The sequence below is a fragment of the Linepithema humile genome, chromosome 3 (assembly GCF_040581485.1).
Source record: "Linepithema humile isolate Giens D197 chromosome 3, Lhum_UNIL_v1.0, whole genome shotgun sequence".
NCBI lineage: Eukaryota > Metazoa > Arthropoda > Insecta > Hymenoptera > Formicidae > Linepithema > Linepithema humile.
Genome location: NC_090130.1, coordinates 3493881 through 3510006, shown reverse-complemented (window position 1 = coordinate 3510006; position 16126 = coordinate 3493881). Strand labels below are relative to the sequence as shown.

Sequence of the window (16126 nt, the reverse complement as noted above, 5' to 3'; positions counted from 1 at the left end):
ATTCGAGATATTTTTTGAAATTTCCAGAATTTTAAAAATTTATTTTGCATCGTTAATTTTGAAGTAAAAATTTGAAATTCGAGATCCATAAATACTTAAAATATTTTTTATGCAAAATAATAACACAATTCCCAAATTCTGTGAAATAAGTGTAAATAAAAATTTACCGCATTTTAAGATTCGGAAAAATCCTGTCCAACTTAAAACGCGGTTAAAAATTCGCTACAGCAATCGTTTCTGCATCTTATACAAAAAGAAAAAAAATACTAACGCGCTCCTTGGACTGTTTTACGATAAAAAAAATGAAAGTCAAACGTAGCAAACTTTCTTTAAACTGAAAACATTCGCATATGCACAGCTAAAAATTCGTAACAGTCATCCTTGTATTTTTTAGCGGCGGTAGTTTTATAGCTTACGAAATATTTCACAAAAGGGAAAAAAGTAATTTATTACAAGCCAAGCCCCGAAAAAATTCCGTTCAGTCCATAACACCCATGCAAGGTAAAAAACGCGGTTAAAAATTTTTAGCTATCATTCCAGTTTTCTGCAAAAAAAGAAAAAAGGTCATTGCATTTCTTAGGAAAGAAGCATGCCTTGCTATAAAAAAATAAATATTTTTGTCAAAGATTAAAGTATATAGTACCCTAAATGTCATGAATCGGAAGAAAAAAAAGGGTTTCATAAACGTCATGGGTCGAAACGGTTGAGGAAAGGCTTTCTGTTTCTTTGTGCAAGAAGCAGGTATGACTGTTATAAATTTCCAATTGTGTTTTCTGCTCACCACATTTTACCTATTAAGCTAAAAATTGAAACTAGGAAAAATTTTTCACCCCGTCTTTTAATAATTGCGACTGCGGCATGAAATCCATAACATACGAATCTCGTAAAAATCGATGAGGGAGATTTTATCTCGCATATCCTTTTTATTGTTCATAAAAATCCTATCGACCTGCTCCATCGATCAGCAGAGCACTTTTCGCGATCGTTTCGCGGGGTAAAACAATGGAATCGAGAAGCGGCAGGAGAACTACAAGAAGGTGGTGCCACCTGTAGCACCTGTCTGTGCCAGGTGAGGGAATAAAGAGAAGGAGTTGTAATAGCCTGAAATTCAGTTGGGCCGACGCCGTGGGACACGCGTGTGCATTATCCCGATGCGGTCGCCTTAGAAATTATACTGAACTTCCGTTCGGGTTGGTGTAAAAAAGCTGTGGTGTGCCAATCGAGAGATTTTACGGAGGACACGCAAAGAAGAATAAGGAGAAGTCGAGGATCTTACTTTACTTCAAGTTTGCCATTTACTTGAAGAGAGACGCGGCAAACAGAGAGACGTGAACGCCGTGGCGGAGCAGCGGAACGCGACGCAAACGATGCCAAAGCGATGCAGGCAAAATTCCTCACATTACTCTTGTACTTCGCGGAAATATGCGACTCTTGAAAATCCTCTTTTAATACGACCGACTTTGTTTCGTCGGTACGCGGTGTTGATCACATTTACGCCCGAAAAAATTTCAAGTTGTATTTCGACAAATTAACGAAGTAAAAAAACGCGATGAAAAGCTGCTTTGTCTGCTTTCAATAAAGAAATGCTTTCAATAGAAATTAATAACTCCACTTTGGCATATTTTCCCGCATTTTTCGGCTCACTTATATTCTGTAAATTTAATTACAAGACTTAATTCATTCTTTATATTTGTCCTTATATTTATGATGATTGACTTAAGTATTTTGAATTTTACCTTTTTCAAAGATATTTAATAATCAGAGAATAACGAAGATAATTGCAGAGACATTAAGAGAGTATTATTCCTTCTTTAGTATTTGACATATTAAACAAAAAAGTTACTATAATTGCGTATTCAAAAATACAGTTTGTTGTATCCCAGTTTCGAAATCTGAAAAAGTTGAAAAGAATGATGCTGAACGCTTTCAAAACTTTCCCGATTTTTTGCGTAGGTATTTTAGCCACCGATTGTTCAAAAAATGTATTTTTTTCTCAGATATCGCGAACGTAATGTAGTTGCAAAATATTAAGCGTACAAACTTTTAATAATTTTTCCATATAATCACATGCAAAATTCAATTAACCAAGAAGTGGATTTTACTTATTAAATGTGAACTTTAATTGTAAATGAAAAAAAATTACTTTGTATAAATATCCAATTGACATTGAGAGGTATTGAAATTAATTAATACGCGCGAGATACCGCTAATTATAATTTCAAAAACCGCACGATACCTAATTCCAGTTTTGCGCATTGCTCCCGAATGCGCGCGTGTCGATGGCCGTTGTCTGATTTTTATTTCGAAATAAAGCGAGGAATGCGTAATGATAATGAGCCGATCTGCGGGATCGGTGTGCCGCACACAATGCCATTAGTACACGACAATGAAACTATGTCGGGCATTAAATTATTCATGAGATAGTTGTTGCATCGCATCGGCAACGATTGACGTGTTACAACGCGTACTTCACACTGCACGACGAAAGTTTTACATTACAATATGTTACGACCTGATTCTGTGAAAAATTAAAAGCCGCGCGTCCACCCGGTAGAATCCGTTAAATCCGTTTTCTGGGTCAAAACAGATCGTCAGCCAGAATCGATCTCGAGATCTCGCCGAGACTCGCCTCGCCGATCGACTCGCCGATCAGAATTCGCAAGATTCGAAGGACCCTTGCACGAGATTAAAGACTGGCGCCGCGGTTGGTTGCATGTCCTAATTTCACGCAGGACGCACCGGGCCACAGTGCATCTTTGTCCAATGCCCCCGAGGGCAATATGTGTCGAGGGAATTGCGTCACGCGAGGCACGCATCGTACAGCAAGAAAAATGCGCGAGCGGCCCGACCGCCGAACCGGTTGTAACGACGAGTCAACATCCAGCGAGAATTGCGGATCGGGAGAAGGAAACAACTATAAGAAATATCATATGTTCGATACGAATGCCTTATTCCTTACCATAAAACCGAGTTTCTTTTTCAACAAGTTTCGGGCATTTGTTAAAAATCTTTGCAATTTGTGAAAGAATAATATTTCAGTACACCGATCGTGTATCAAATCTTCGATATTTGATTTCCGGTGCCAAATTTTTTTTATGTCGTACAATCGGATCGCTTGTATTTGATGGACCATATTACCGAAACTCAATAGAACGTCGATGCCTCTTCAAATAGCGCGGAATCATCTCGCGGCGGGCTTGGTTACGCGTCAAGACAATCGCGATCGCGCAGATTCCGATCCCGGAATCTCTCTTTGTCTGTTTCCATCTCCCTCTCTTCAACTCGTCCGTTTCTATTTCTCCTAGGTGACGATGTTTCACGTGTATGTGTTCGCGTCGTGACACGGTCTAACGGCATTCACCCGACCTCGTCACCCGCTCCTCTCCTGTGGCCGCGTATATACGTGCATTCCCGCGTCTTCGCCGCTCTTACGTCGCTCGTGATAACATTACCGTCACTTGTGTGTAAGCACAATCGTTTGTCGTATTGCGGCGGGCCATGCGAATCCTACACAGTCGTACCGAAGTGCGCTTTATCTTACGAGCTACACGAGCAATTTCGCGCTGTGTCAACGCCCATGTATTTTCGACATTTGCTTGCATATCTTGAATATTTTTGAATCCAACTTTGAATTTAACTTAGAAAAGTGTTGAGACATTCAGCAAGTTAAGATTATTTTTTCAAAGGTGTAAAACACGTTTGATTAAAAAATTTTTCCAAGATATTCAACGATCTTTAATTATACGTTAAATCTGTCGAGGGGCAATTAATTTTGATAGGTGCACTTTTTCTATTTAAAACACTTTTTTGCTATATATCTAATACATTTCTTCGTATTTCTTTGTATACATTCTTCGTACGTAATATAAAGCACGATGTAAGAGAATGATGGGGCGTTTTATCGATAATTAAACGAAGCAACGTACGCTGTGCAAGCAACAAAATTGTGTTTGCCACATATATTCATTTATTTAAGATAATATAACACTGGAATTTCTTTCCTTTCCTTCGGTGGGAGATTACCTACGTCACAGTTAACAAGCGCAGTAATAGGAAAATACTTGGTGTACATTTAAGTCTGACTTTAATAATGCACAGCGACGCGGACGCGATACATTACGTTCGTGACAATTGCTGCTCCAGTTCCGTCAAGAATGTTGCAGGACAGCATTATGTATCAATCTCAGTGTAAATTAATTTTCCAACAACATCGATAAATAAACTAAAGCGATCTAAACTCGCGTTTATAATCACAAAATAAAAATTTTGAACTAAAGCTGCGAATAATTTCCATAAAATCCAAATTGTAGAATTGTCAGGAATATTGAATTAAACTTTCTTATATTTGAAAAGAAATTCTATCTCTTGGGATATTTTTTCAGAAGGCTGTAAAAAATTGAGGAATGAGAAAGATATAAATGTGAATCATTGATGTACTAACGGCAATCGTGTTTTTTTGCTGCAATAATGAGCGCTTGAGAAATGTCGAGCGGCAAGAAACGGTTATTACATCGTACCTCTTAAATTTTATCATACCGTTAGCGATTGTCCCGCTGCTGCTCGCTTATTACAGATCATTAGCAATTCGTTGCTTCATTTTATTTTAGCGTTCTAAGTTCAAGTAGCTGTTCCCTCACAACGTGAAACTGGTTCTCGCCCGGAGGAAAAATACGAAATTCTCCGCGTTTTCTCGCTTTTCGCGTCCTCGACGAAATTTCCTTATTCCATTTCGCGCGATCTTAAACGGAAGACAACTCGACAGATTTGTGTGTTTTTGCCTTAAAAATGCGTGCCGGCATTCTCCGACTCTTCAATTCAAATTTAGGTCAATGCGAAATGAAACTCTATTATTCCAGAGCCTTGGCTTCTGTTCGCGTCGTTTGTCAATTTTGCGCTTGGAATTTTCATACAAAAGCATTACTTTAGTAATGCTATGACTTCATTCTTCCCCTTGTTTCGCGATATGAAATTTTCAAGTTGGAAAACAGAGAATTTAAGATAGAAATTTAAATTATAAATATATATATTTCATAGTTGCTCTCGTCTTTTAAATATTTTCATTCTTAAACTTTCTCTTTCATAACGTTAAAATTTAAAGAAAATATGAAACGTAGTATTCGTGTTATCAAGTAATGCGCTTGTATAATAATGCAGGTGTTTAAAAATTTGATTCGATGTTGAGCGAACAATATGATAACATTTTCAGTATTTTAAAGTGCAAAAAAGTAATGTTTGAAATGAGAGATAAATGTCCCACTACTTTCAAAACGCTCGTTGCATTCTTACACCTCCTCGACGAAAACACTTTCGATAAAAATGATAGTTTATCGCCGTCGTTCGTCCGTAGTCTCTTACGGTTGACATAGCGTGAAACTTCGTGTAGTAATCGCCTAACGATTTCTCTTAAGGTTGACACACCATGAGATTCCGTGTGATAAAAAGACGCGCGTTTCCGAGATACCATTAAGAAGTCGCGACGGTATTCAAGGTGAATTCTGAAGCTTCTTCTAAATCCTGAGGGATCGCGCACAATAGCACCGATTATAAAACAAAGACGCAAGGATATTATCTCGCAGTAATTTAAGCGACGCGCGTGAAAGGAACGTTGCTCTCTCGTCCGAGAGAAACTTCTCAGGTGACAATCAAAGAGAAGAAGAGTCCTCTTTCGCTCATTTGAAAACCGGTGGGCGTCGAAATATACGTAATAAAAGATCGCGGCTGTGTCTATGCCTGAACGACGCTTCGCAATCCACCACCTGTGGCTTCTGATAGCTCGTCGGATAAAAGAGAAAGACAGCGTCGCGACGGTCGCCGCGGGGTCTTTGACTTTCAGTTCTCGAGATTAACGTTAAGCTCCCATTTTTTAAATACGCTCTCTTTCTATTAACCGCAGGTAGCTGTGTTCCGGCTAATTGCGAAGGAGTGTTTCAACCGCGCGTTTGGGAGACGACCGATTCGACGGAGGAAAATGTCAAGCTTCTTTCGCGATTCAGAGTCCCTTGGAGACCCGGAGTGACCTTCCGAGACGCGACGGACGAAGCGGCGCTCGCTCTGACAAATAAAAGTTGAAAGCGAATCTCTCCAAAAGCGAAATCAGCTTGTTTCTCACTGAAAAAAATCGGCAGCGCTAGGATCAATGCGGAACAGATATTGTCGGAAGTGATCTCGGATGATCGCGCCGTAAAGAGATCGTTCCCTGAGAAGAACGGACTAGAAAGCGCATCGTGGGCCACCTGAAAAAACGCAAGAGATCGCTCAACGATCGGAGGTGGAATCGGCCGCGATTCCTTTTTGCTTCTTCGTCGCGAACCGTGGAAGGTAACACACGAAAAACGGCGAACCACTACGGGGTGCATTACGCGAGCTCGTACGCGTGCAGCAACGGCGCACCGAGTGTGTACACCAGCACCGGTTGTTGCACCAGCGCGAACGGCTTCAACGTGCAGCAACCGCAGCTCCACGAGGATTACCGGCCGATCTACTTTTACGTGGCGCAGCCCTACACGATCCCGTACACCTTCGCCAAGAGGCCGAAGCCCGCCGCGTCGTCGCTGCTAAGAGCGTACAAGCCGCGCGGCAACAACAATTGCCGCGTCAAGTTCTCCAAGCGGCTTAGCAACGCCGACTTCTCGCAGAAGGTCAAGCAGGGCGAGTTCTCCCGCAGCCTGAATCAGGTGCACTTCGCGGAAAGTCACGGTCAAGGTTACTGTCTTATATTATATCTTACGACTCGCCGAGAGAAATTTTAAGTTCACTTTCGAGCCGTTTCAGTTTCTATTTTTCGATATTATGTATTTACTAGAGTTCGCGGTTTTGCAATAAGTTTTTCCAATACCTGGTTATTTATTTAGCTTTCTAACGAATTATTAACTGTTCAATTTAGCTCTGCAATGCATGAATGTTTTATGATACTGCATTAAATATTCATCAAGTCGATGAATATTATTTTCTCAATGATCTAATAAGCTTAATTTTCATCATACATTCAAATCATATTGTATACTTGAGTTATAATTGAGCATATGTATGAAAATCGAGTTGTGACGTGAGTATAATGACTAAAATTAGTAATCTATCTAGAAATTATCTCGTCAATCAAGTGCCAATGAGTATTTGCATAAAAGTTGCACGAAATATCGAAGCTTTGCTTTGAAGGCGCTTTCACGCTCGCGGATTTTTTTAACAGACCGGATAATTGTTGCGAAAGCGGCATAGTTTCTGTGTGGCATAATTTAAATAGTGACTGTCGTCAAGTAGATTACCGATGCTCACACGAAGAGAGCGTCTCGTTCTCTTTTTCTCTCGTACGAAAATACGCGCGTGTCGCACGCGTCTCCGGTCGGTTAAACGAATGGAGAAAACATCGTAGAGAGAAAGGAAATGAGCTGCGCCGATGCACAATGATGCGAAAGCTGTAAATTGCGGCAAAAGTTTGTTTTTCTAAAAAGGTAGTTTTTCTACACAAATAAAATTTGCAGCAATCGCACAATTTTCTCAGCGACAATAAAATAAAATAAATATTTCAAACAAAAAAACCGATATACTACAAACGATTAACCAATTTTATTTCTAAAGATTTAGCCTATCGAGTTTTGAATGTCGCAATAAATTAATTACACGCTTAAAATTTATTTTCGTTACTTTTCTTCTTATTTCCGAGCCGTTACGTGAAATGCGGATCACGGAAAAACTTCTCGAACGTAGCACACAAACGCTATTTCCGTTTCGTTTACGCAAGAAGGATCGAAGTGTGTTCCGACGTTAAAAATTGGTACTGTTATTCGGGTTGGTGGCGGGAGGGGGGGGGGATCTTCGCTAGTTTGCTTCGCAGGATTCTCATGTATGCAACGTAACGCGCGGATGATGTTAATAAGATGCAGCGAGGCGAAACTCTACTCTACGCAAGATCGTGAAAACGTTTGCTTTCCGCGCTACGTGGAAAGATAGAAGATGAAAAGCATTCTTTTCGCTTCGGCACGAACGAGCGGAAGAAGTATGTTTCGCGGTTTTTTCAAATAAATACTTTTGCAGATATCTATTGGGCGGTCGTGAGTTCGACATGTTTCACGAAGTGAGAAAGAATCTTCCTAATATCTTAGGAGAGAAAAATACTGAAGCACTTACAATTCCTGGCTACTGATAAATAACGAAATCTTTATTTCAACTCGATTTTAATTGACACTTAATTAATCAAAACGTAATGATTATGAAAATAGCATTCAAACTTTTACTAGGAATAATTTTACTCTGAAATATTCGAATTTGAATATTTAGTAAGACGTATACGTGTTTTAATCTTTCTTTCTCTCCTTTGCTTGCACAGTGCTTGCGAGCTATCCAAAAGCTGGATCATCGTCTCATCACCGTGATCCGAGGATGACGTCGATGTTTCGGAGGGGCACGATATTCGCAACATTTTTCCTATCATTATTGGGTGGAGGGCTCGTCTGTGCAGCCCTTGTGACTCAGCACTGGGTTGAAGCGCGACCGTGGAGAACGCCTAATCCTCAAGAGAGCGCCGGTCGAGTTCACTTCGGCCTGCTACAAGGCAAGAAGGAATTAAACGTCGCTTACGGATGGAGGACGTATCACGTATCTGGTATGTGTCGATCCCTTTCCGCCTTTCTCTTCGTGCAAAGTGTTTTGCGCATAACTGTGTGATTTTTTGTTATGACGGAATAGCGCAACCTTGAATGGCATGCTGCTTGATTAATAATCGTACGCGATCGGAAAACTGATATAATACGATATTACTGCTAGCTATGATTTCAAATTACGTGGTTTGTTACAGTAATATGTGAAGTGTTCTATGACTCGCAATCTTAAATATGTATCGCATAATTAGATAATTGGCAAACAGATTTTCTTGTTGGAATACAGATTTCTTCGATAACAGTTGCGATATTGTAGAATTTTGTTAGAATCGAAAGGAACTCGTAGAAATACATTTTGTGAGAATTTCATTCTATATTCATTGTATATTTAGAACGTTTTATATTCGGATTAATCTATGTACAAAATTATCATTGTGAATTGTATAAAATTATAGAAAATTGTCTATTTAATTTATCGCGAAAAATACGAAAAAAAAGGATAGAAAGATATTCTAAATCCTTTTAAAATTGCTTTTTTTTTTTACTTTGAAGCTCATACCAGGATTATTCTGCTTGTCAAAAGCTATTCTTTCGCGATAACTTCATAAATCGTAACGAGACTCGAGTTTTTGTGCGATCGAACGCCAGACACTTTTTGAATTGGCGCTCCTGACTCGCACAACGAACTATGATCGCGCAGAGATATCCGCGAGAGAAAGGCTCGTGGATGACCGAACATACTGGTATGTTGCGGCAGGGCTATAAATCTCTGATTGATAACCGCGTGCATTAGAGTTCTATTCGGCGTCCAACGATGCCTGCGGTTGATCGCGGGCGCGCGACGTGCATGCGTTCGCGATAAATCATCGATTTGATAATCGTCGTTAAATTCATTCCATTGATTTTGTGTGCCGATCGAAACGATCTCACATCGTCGATCGCGAAATTGGACACGCTGTCATACCCTTTGTACCACATGCTCGGGGCACTGACAATAACTCTCGAAAAAAAAGCAAAATTTATAAACGTAATACCAGCAGATTGAATATTTAATAATTGCTACAACGCGATATTTAATAATTGCTACAAATTTCAGTATCACATATTACATACAGTTATTTTTAATACAATAATGGAAGAAGAGTATTTTTTAAATATAGTTTTTCGATCGATAAATTTCTTTCGTAATAAAATTATTTCTCTGCGCTTCGTTATATAATAGTTGTTTTTAATCAAAGTCATTATTACAAGAGAAGAAACTGTATCGTGCTATAACCCGTGTATACTGACGGTCAAAGCACTCAACCGGAAACATCCGCTCTTCGTAGTAACTCAGAATACCTGTCTTCGCAGGTGGAGTCTAGAAAATCTTGTTTTAAGATCGCAATCAATTGTGGAATTCATATAAAATCGCATCGTATTTTTTGTAATAATAAAACGTATTAATGATAAAAATTTATAAAGAATGTTAAACAAATTAATATTGAAACATCTTTATTTCCGAATGCATAAGCAAACTTTTGATGAATGTAAAAAAGTCACAAAGAAAAAATAATCTAAAGAGTGAGATAACAAAACAATGGTAAGCCAAATCAATTCTGAAATCAAATAAATGAGACAATATTTCGGAAATCCTAGAAATATTCGAAAATAATCTCAGAATTCTCCAGAATTAAAATTTTCATAATTTCACTTTTTGAAATTGACTTTTCTGAATATTGTGCACATTACCAAATTCACGTGCTGCTATCGAAAAATCTTTCTAATCTGTTCAATCATCTATTCGTCCAACGCTCTTTTGTGAAGCGAAAGGTGCATTGTGCTACGCGCGCAAAAAGGATAAATTTCCTATGCACAATGTATAATAACCATACCGATGAGCAAGCGACTTTTACGTAGCTATTACGCCGCGCTTCCGGAGAAGAACAACAGAATCGCTGGCACGCGCCGTGAGAAACATTTCTCTTTCATTCAGGCGGATAATGAGTTCGAAGGGATACTTAAATTCCACGATTATGCATACGGAATATTCCAGAATTACCTCATGATCAATTAAAAGTTTTTCGACCAATTCGAAAGGGGGGGGAACTTCACCTCGACGAAAAAATCGTAAGATATTTATATTTTACGACTTTTTAATTGTCATGTATTTTTCATGTTAAATTAAAATTCACTTAAAGTTGAATCGGAGATTCCGATTTCGGCAGTTATTTTCTGACGCTATTTTATTCTGAATTTTTAATTATATAAGAATTATAGATGCTTGACATTTTCACTCGGGAGAAATCGATACTAAATCAGTCGAAGAATCTGTCGAAAACTATCCCGTGGTCTTTGTATACTGTACAGATCCGACAATTATACGCGCGTATATGCTTACATATTTTAATTTTATGGCATTATACGAAGAGCGTCTTTGAACGTTAGGTCAATAATCGTTCTCGTCGTTGTGCAACGCGCCTATACATTAATATGCATGTCACAGTTGTATCAAGATAATCATCTTGATCACGTTTACGTGATCACTGTCATTACGATATTATGTCGTTTTTTTAATTTAATTGAAACTTTATGTCACGATTATCTTTGCATTTTGTGAAACGTAATTATTAATAATTTTCGTGGCGTTTTCATGAGACTGAATAAAATAATCATAAAAAAATTATTTATATTTTACTAGATTGCTAAAAATGACAATTCACAATATTTCGAAAGAAAATTTGACAGATATCAACATAGTTATCCAAGAGAAAGTGCAAATGTATGTTCAAATTTCTTTCAATGCAGAATCACAGATATGTGCGTGCCTCTACACATTATATGTGCAACAAAAAAATCAAGCCAAGCTACGAGACGTAACAATGGATGCAGAAACTAGTTTCCGTGCACAAAAATCAACGACCAAGCCTCGTGATCTACTTTCACGCGCGCGCATGTTCGTATCATCAGAGTTACTGATGCTGACCACAGTAAGAGTATCGAATTCTAGTACGCGATTAAATTTATGCAGGCCAGAAAAAAGAGCGGTCAATAATTCCACCCGATCGCGGCGATCGTAACTGTATTATCGGGCAACTAAATACCCAACATTTTCTAAAAGTATATTTTTATATTATAAAAAACGCTTAATAAAAAATAATTATGTGTAAAAAAATTTCTATCATTTATACGTTTATAAAAAATGCCGAGAGAGTGAAAGAGAAAGAGAAAGACAGAATTTGAAATGTAATAATAGAATCAGATTTGTGCGAGAGAAAGGAGCTTTATTAGACCGAAAGTTAATTTAGTGAGCTAATACCGCTTTGCAATTTCGCAGCTTCAATTTTCGTTAGAGACAGCTTTGAGAGCGTAAAAATGATAAACGCAGCATGTTGGATTGAAATGAGAGAAATATCAACTGTCGCTAGATACGTTTTTGAGTACTTGAGTATTTTGTGGCAGATGCGTTTTGGAGTCGAGCGATACTCGCGGAAGTTGGCGGCCGCCTCCGGCAAATGCAATGATCCGTTATTCACGCCGTCGTAAGTTGAAATGTCTCGCGGAAACTTCTTCGTATCCTGGAAGCGTAATGCGCGAAATATTCCCACTTATACTCGGTCTTTCTCTCTCTCAAATGTACGTCACGCCCGAATATAAAATGTGGCAACGGCGGCTTTTAGTTTTCGCGGCGAGCAGCAATACATTCGCATCAGCAAAGGACATCAGGAACATTGTGGATATTTTCGAGTGTGAAAAGTTACTAGAGATATATTCTCATATGCAAAGTTAATCGCTCTCTCCCGAGAACTGGCTTCGTTTCAATTTTCGGTCATTATGCAACGCTTGCATAATCTACGTCCTTATTCCAGATACGTTCAACGTTTGGAAAATTAATTTAAATTTACTCTGAGAGACTATAATATAAACACCACAGAAATATAACGAGATAATATTGAAATAGTTACGTAAAGGGATATAAAATAAAAGTTATAGCATTAAAAACTTGAAAGAGGAGCTATGATGTTATAATGTGATTTTACCGTAGCAATTAACAACATTAAATAAAGTGGTTAATACATTTTGCATTGTAGCATATTAACCAAAGTAATCATAATCGCAACTCTATCATAGATTACATCCAATCCATAATGGAAGGCATAATTAATCACAAGCACTGATAAAGTATATTGCTAAATTTTGCACATTGCTAGTAATTATTGACAAATAAAATTATCCGGGTAATTTATGTTATGCTGAAGTTAATTGAAACACAAACCGTTTATATTATATGTAATAGTAAAATTTGATTTAATATTATTAATATTGCACAGTGAAAGACTCCGAAATTTTACATTTTTAAGTTGATTCAATTCTTGTTCCGATTGTTATTAATATTTTAATCAATATTTTAGTTCCTCAAATGATTCGACAAGATCCATCAGTGATGTCTTGGGCTCTCTGGATCGCTACGTTAGTAACAACGTCGGCTGCCTTGGTAGCAGCTGCGCTTGCTGCACTTTTGGCAGTTTTAAACACAGCTACTTCACCAAGATCAAAAATTCTATCCATTCCTGGCGTATATTTTATAAACATGTTAACACGTAAGTATTTTCTCAAGAATATTATTAAAATTATCAAAAAATAAATATCGTTAGTACAACGTACACTTCAATTTTTAATTATTTAATATATCTATAAAATATATTCAAATATTAATCCATAAAAATATATTTTGTGGATTAATGTATCACAATTTGTTTTATAAGAATTCTTATAAATTTCTAAAAATGAAAATAAAATATCTTAAAGAATTCACACAAAATACAAACAATTAGATAGCTTTAAATATTTTAAACTCCTAGTTAACTGTATTCCACGTGTAACACGGATTCTCACTCAATTTGTTTTCAGTGTTAATGTGCTTAGCAAGCACTTGTACTTGGTTAGCGCAGTATTATACAAGACTGTACGTTAATGTGCTTCCGAAGGAGGACATCGATAATATGTGGACTAGCGAAGGTTCCGCCGAACTTGGTTATTCATTTTGGTAAGATGATTTTTCGAACTAACAAACAGCTATTGAGAATCAGAAAATTTTTTATCTTTATGTTTTCTTATTTATCATTAGTTTGACTATTTTAAATATTCTCATCACCATTAGCTAAATCAGACGCAAATATTATTTTTGCAATACAATTAAGAAAAAAATGTCTCTTTTAAATTAAAGTTTAAACATGCGTCTTTCACGTATGCATGGTTCTCATTCTTTTTCATATTCTTATATTAGTTAATGCATTGAATATTCGAATATTTTTTCAGGCTCATTGTTAGCGCTGGCGTTATACACCTGATCAGCATAGCGTTAGTCGGCTGGGGATCGGGTAGAGAAAAAGACAATCGTCTGGAACCAATACCCGCGCTCGAGGAGAAAACAGCCGCAGCGATAATGTTGTATTAAATGTTATTATAACATTATCTAAATCGACGCAAGCTATAACCAATTTACGCTACCGTGTAAAGTTTTCGAACTAAGTATCTACATCGAGACTGAACGGAAATCAATTAAGCAGAGATTAAAACGACACAGTTTCGTTTATGCAGATTTGTGCCTCGCACAGTTCCTAAATATCTGCCAAGCGTCATAACTAATTACTTGCTTAGAAATAATTCATTTGCAGCAGATGCTGCAATATCGTCACTCAAGTTAAAGCATGAGCGTATAAACGTATATGAAATATAATGCTTGACACACCGAAAGCATGAAACGCGCTAATAAAGGACAGTACTTGCTGTGACAAGTTGAGAGTTGGAATACGACGCCGCGTACCGCTTATATACATACTTTGTAACTATATACACGTGTTATCACAATTATATGTACATATTTAAATAATTTAAATAAATAATGTAAAAATAATAGTACTCACCAAGTAGAATATTGCTGCTTACCCCACCCGTTGCCAATTCCGCCCTCAACTGCTCGACTCGTCAGCTCCATCGAAGAAAATCGACGATTAGAAACGCACTTATTGTTGAGGCGCGCCAAATAAAAATCAATCGCACATTTCATTTACAAAACGAAACTTACGGATTTGTATTGCACATTTGCCACATACATTTCGCGGTGTACGAAACGTACTTTTCGAGTCACAACGCGTTCAAACACGAAACTAACAATATATCGATACCGTATATATTTAGGACGAACGAGATGAACGACGCAATCATGCGGTAATCGTCAAATAGACGTACTGCAACACAACAACTAGATTAGATTGATCGAATATGGACCAATACTTGCCGTCAATTGAGTATCGATAAACAACACCGGCTAAATATTTAGAAAAAGAAAAAATTAAGAAGATTAGATTTGAGAGACTATAATAATCCAGCAATAATATTGTTTAATATGTCGCGCAATCTATTTACGAGTGATTTGTGGCAATGCCTGAGATTTTTTAAATTTCAAATTTCAAATTCCTATAATTTCTTATTATAGTCATCTTGAAGACTTAAAAAATAAAAGTAATATATTTAAAAAATCATATTTTTGTGTTATACATCGAAATAAGTTTCTCTTATAAATTTCTTGGAAACTTAATGCGTTTAAGCCGAGCATTGAAAGACAAACGGCCGCAATATAACGAGAGACACGATAAAGTGATTTTGCAGCATGACAATGCTCGACCACATGTCGCAAAGTCGGTCAAAACATACTTGGAAACGTTGAAATGGGAAGTCCTACCCCACCCGCCGTATTCTCCAGACATTGCTCTCTCTGACTATCACTTGTTTCGATCAATGGCACACGGCCTGGCTGACCAGCACTTACGTTCTTATGAAGAAGTCAAAAATTGGATCGATACGTGGATCGCCTCAAAAGATGAGCAGTTTTTTCGACGCGGGATTCGTACGCTGCCCGAAAGATGGGAGAAAGTAGTGGCCAGCGATGGACAATATTTTGAATCGTAAATGTACAACTAGTTTTTTACAATAAAGCCTCAAATGTCGAAAAAAAAAAACGGCGGAAGCAAAGTTGTACACCTAATAACATTCGAAAACCTACTTAAAAAATGAGCATATAAGTAATACACTTAAGCGTGGAGCTTAATTAAATTAAAGTAGATGGTTATTTGCTAATTAGCAGGCAAAAACCAAAGTTTAGCGCATTTCATAAGTGCACTTCATCAATCGCAAGTGTCGTTAATTTGGAAAATACATTCATTTCGACGTATACCGCGAGAATAAATAATATTTCATGTCCCACTCGAAATTGTCCTACTAAAGGACAATTAAAGTTAAATTTTACATAAATTTTCATTCATATTCATTCGTGATGTACCTATCATGAATTATGAACAATACAATAATACAGGTAAGAATCAGAAATGTAACTGTCGGAAAGCAAGTACTATTAGTTATTATAAATCAATTTATAAAAATATATTACGTTACATTTTTACGTTAATATTTTTATATATAAATTTATAATAGTTCTTTTGCGCTTCAGTAACTGTGTTTCTGATTCTTATTGTTTTCTGTATCATTATTTA

At 37.3% G+C, this 16126-nt stretch overlaps 1 protein-coding gene across 1 annotated transcript; it reads left to right on the top strand.

The window, feature by feature from the left end:
* Nucleotides 1-1100: 1100 nt before the first annotated feature.
* Nucleotides 1101-14490, top strand: LOC136998555 (uncharacterized). Its single transcript, XM_067351389.1, has 6 exons — nt 1101-1384; nt 5894-6702; nt 8324-8599; nt 12986-13174; nt 13485-13620; nt 13893-14490. Exons 3-6 carry the CDS (start codon nt 8377-8379, stop codon nt 14029-14031), a joined length of 687 nt encoding a protein of 228 aa, XP_067207490.1. The 5' UTR covers nt 1101-1384; nt 5894-6702; nt 8324-8376; the 3' UTR covers nt 14032-14490.
* The last annotated feature ends 1636 nt before the right edge of the window (nt 14491-16126 follow it).

What these genes read in the sequence shown, in the direction of transcription:
- LOC136998555 (XM_067351389.1), top strand. Translation starts at nt 8,377, where the DNA reads ATGACGTCGATGTTTCGGAGGGGCACGATATTCGCAACATTTTTCCTA. An exon ending in TTTTATAAACATGTTAACAC is followed by an intron (nt 13,175 to 13,484) that starts GTAAGTATTTTC and finishes ATTTGTTTTCAG; the next exon opens with TGTTAATGTGCTTAGCAAGC. An exon ending in GAACTTGGTTATTCATTTTG is followed by an intron (nt 13,621 to 13,892) that starts GTAAGATGATTT and finishes ATATTTTTTCAG; the next exon opens with GCTCATTGTTAGCGCTGGCG.